Source organism: Gracilinanus agilis, unplaced genomic scaffold (genome assembly GCF_016433145.1).
Source record: "Gracilinanus agilis isolate LMUSP501 unplaced genomic scaffold, AgileGrace unplaced_scaffold10878, whole genome shotgun sequence".
In the NCBI taxonomy this organism is placed as follows: Eukaryota; Metazoa; Chordata; class Mammalia; order Didelphimorphia; family Didelphidae; genus Gracilinanus; species Gracilinanus agilis.
Genome location: NW_025341230.1, coordinates 2,510 through 3,926, shown reverse-complemented (window position 1 = coordinate 3,926; position 1,417 = coordinate 2,510). Strand labels below are relative to the sequence as shown.

General features: G+C 53.7%; 1 gene segment (V, D, J or C); it reads left to right on the top strand.

Annotated features, from left to right (window-relative positions):
- Positions 1-490: 490 nt before the first annotated feature.
- LOC123253938 lies at positions 491-1,181 on the top strand. The segment is given in 2 exon segments: positions 491-539; positions 850-1,181. Coding segments are annotated over 2 exon segments (381 nt in total).
- The last annotated feature ends 236 nt before the right edge of the window (positions 1,182-1,417 follow it).

Genomic DNA, 1,417 nt, shown 5'->3' with positions numbered 1-1,417 from the left:
CTCCCTGAATTCTCCCTTTCTCCAGGAATGGGAGGCAATGGGGCAGAGGCATGAGCAGTCACCTGAGACACCTTCAAGCCTCCAAGCTGGGAGCTCCTGCCATGCCTGTCATCTCCCCAGGTTTGGAGTTCTCCTGGTTCCTGGGGATACTGATAGAGTCCTGGGGCACAGAGAGAAGCCTCCCCTCATCTAGCTAGAATCAGCTACAACCATCCCTATATCAGCCACTAAACAGGATCTTCTCTTTTCTCTTGAGGTCCCAAATTGGGGGACACAAAAGAGAGACTCATCCCCAGCCTCAGCCTCAGTCAGTATGACTTAGTGAGGCTCCAAAGCCCTGGAGATGAAGCTCAGAGGAGCCCTGGTGCTTTTTGCATAGAGGGACACAAGGGGGCTGCAATGAGCCCTGCTCACAAGATAAAAGCTTCCTCCTTCCTGCCTGCCTTCTCAGGGCTCTGAATCCTCTTTGGACAAGTCTCTAAAGGCCAGGATGGTCTCCTCATGCCACCTTCTCTGGCTGCTGGTGCTGTGGGCTCAGGGTAAGTCTCAGCAGAGCAGGGAAGGAGTTTAGAAGCCTCCAGACTTTTAGGGATTAGAAACCTCATGAGCCTCCCATCCAGTGGCTGAGGAAGCCCCCTAGGCAGAGAGAGGCTGACAAGCATGATGAGGCCCAGAACACCTACCCTGGGAGGTCTTTGGGGGAGATGGAGTCTGTCTCCTGTTGGCAGGAATCACAGCTAATTGTCACTCCCTCATTTGGGATTTCTGTGATCGCCACAAAATAGTCTCATTCCTACACTGTGACTTGGACTCACACATTTCTGTCTTCTTCTAATGTTGACTTCCTAGATTCCCGAGGAGCCATTGTGCTGAGCCAATCTCCAGCTTCTCTGTCCAGATCTCCAGGAGAGACAGTCACCATCAGCTGCAGGGCCAGTGAGAGCCTTTCTAAAAGTATCTTCGGAACTACGTTTCAGTTCTTACACTGGTACCAGCAGAAGCCTGGCCAAGCCCCCAGGCTCCTCATCTATGCTGCTACCAGTCTGGCATCCGGGGTGCCTGCCCGCTTCAGTGGCAGGGGGTCAGGGACAGATTTTACTCTCACCATCAGCAACCTGGAGCCTGAAGATGCTGCAGATTATTACTGTCAGCAGTCTAAGAGCTTCCCTCTCCCACAGTGATTCAGCCCTGAACAAAAACCTCTCTGGGCTCTTCAGGGGAGGCAGCTCAGAGCAGCAGCTGCTTCCTCCTTGGTCCCAGGGCAGAGCAGCTTCTGCCCCTGCTCAAGCTCACAGCTAGGGTTCCCCTTTCCTGTCCCACAGCTCCCCTTCTTTCCAGCAAAGCCTTGTTAATTTGGAACCTGCACCCACAGGCAAGGCAGAGTGGGGGAAGCAGAGCCCTCTGGACACAAAGAGGA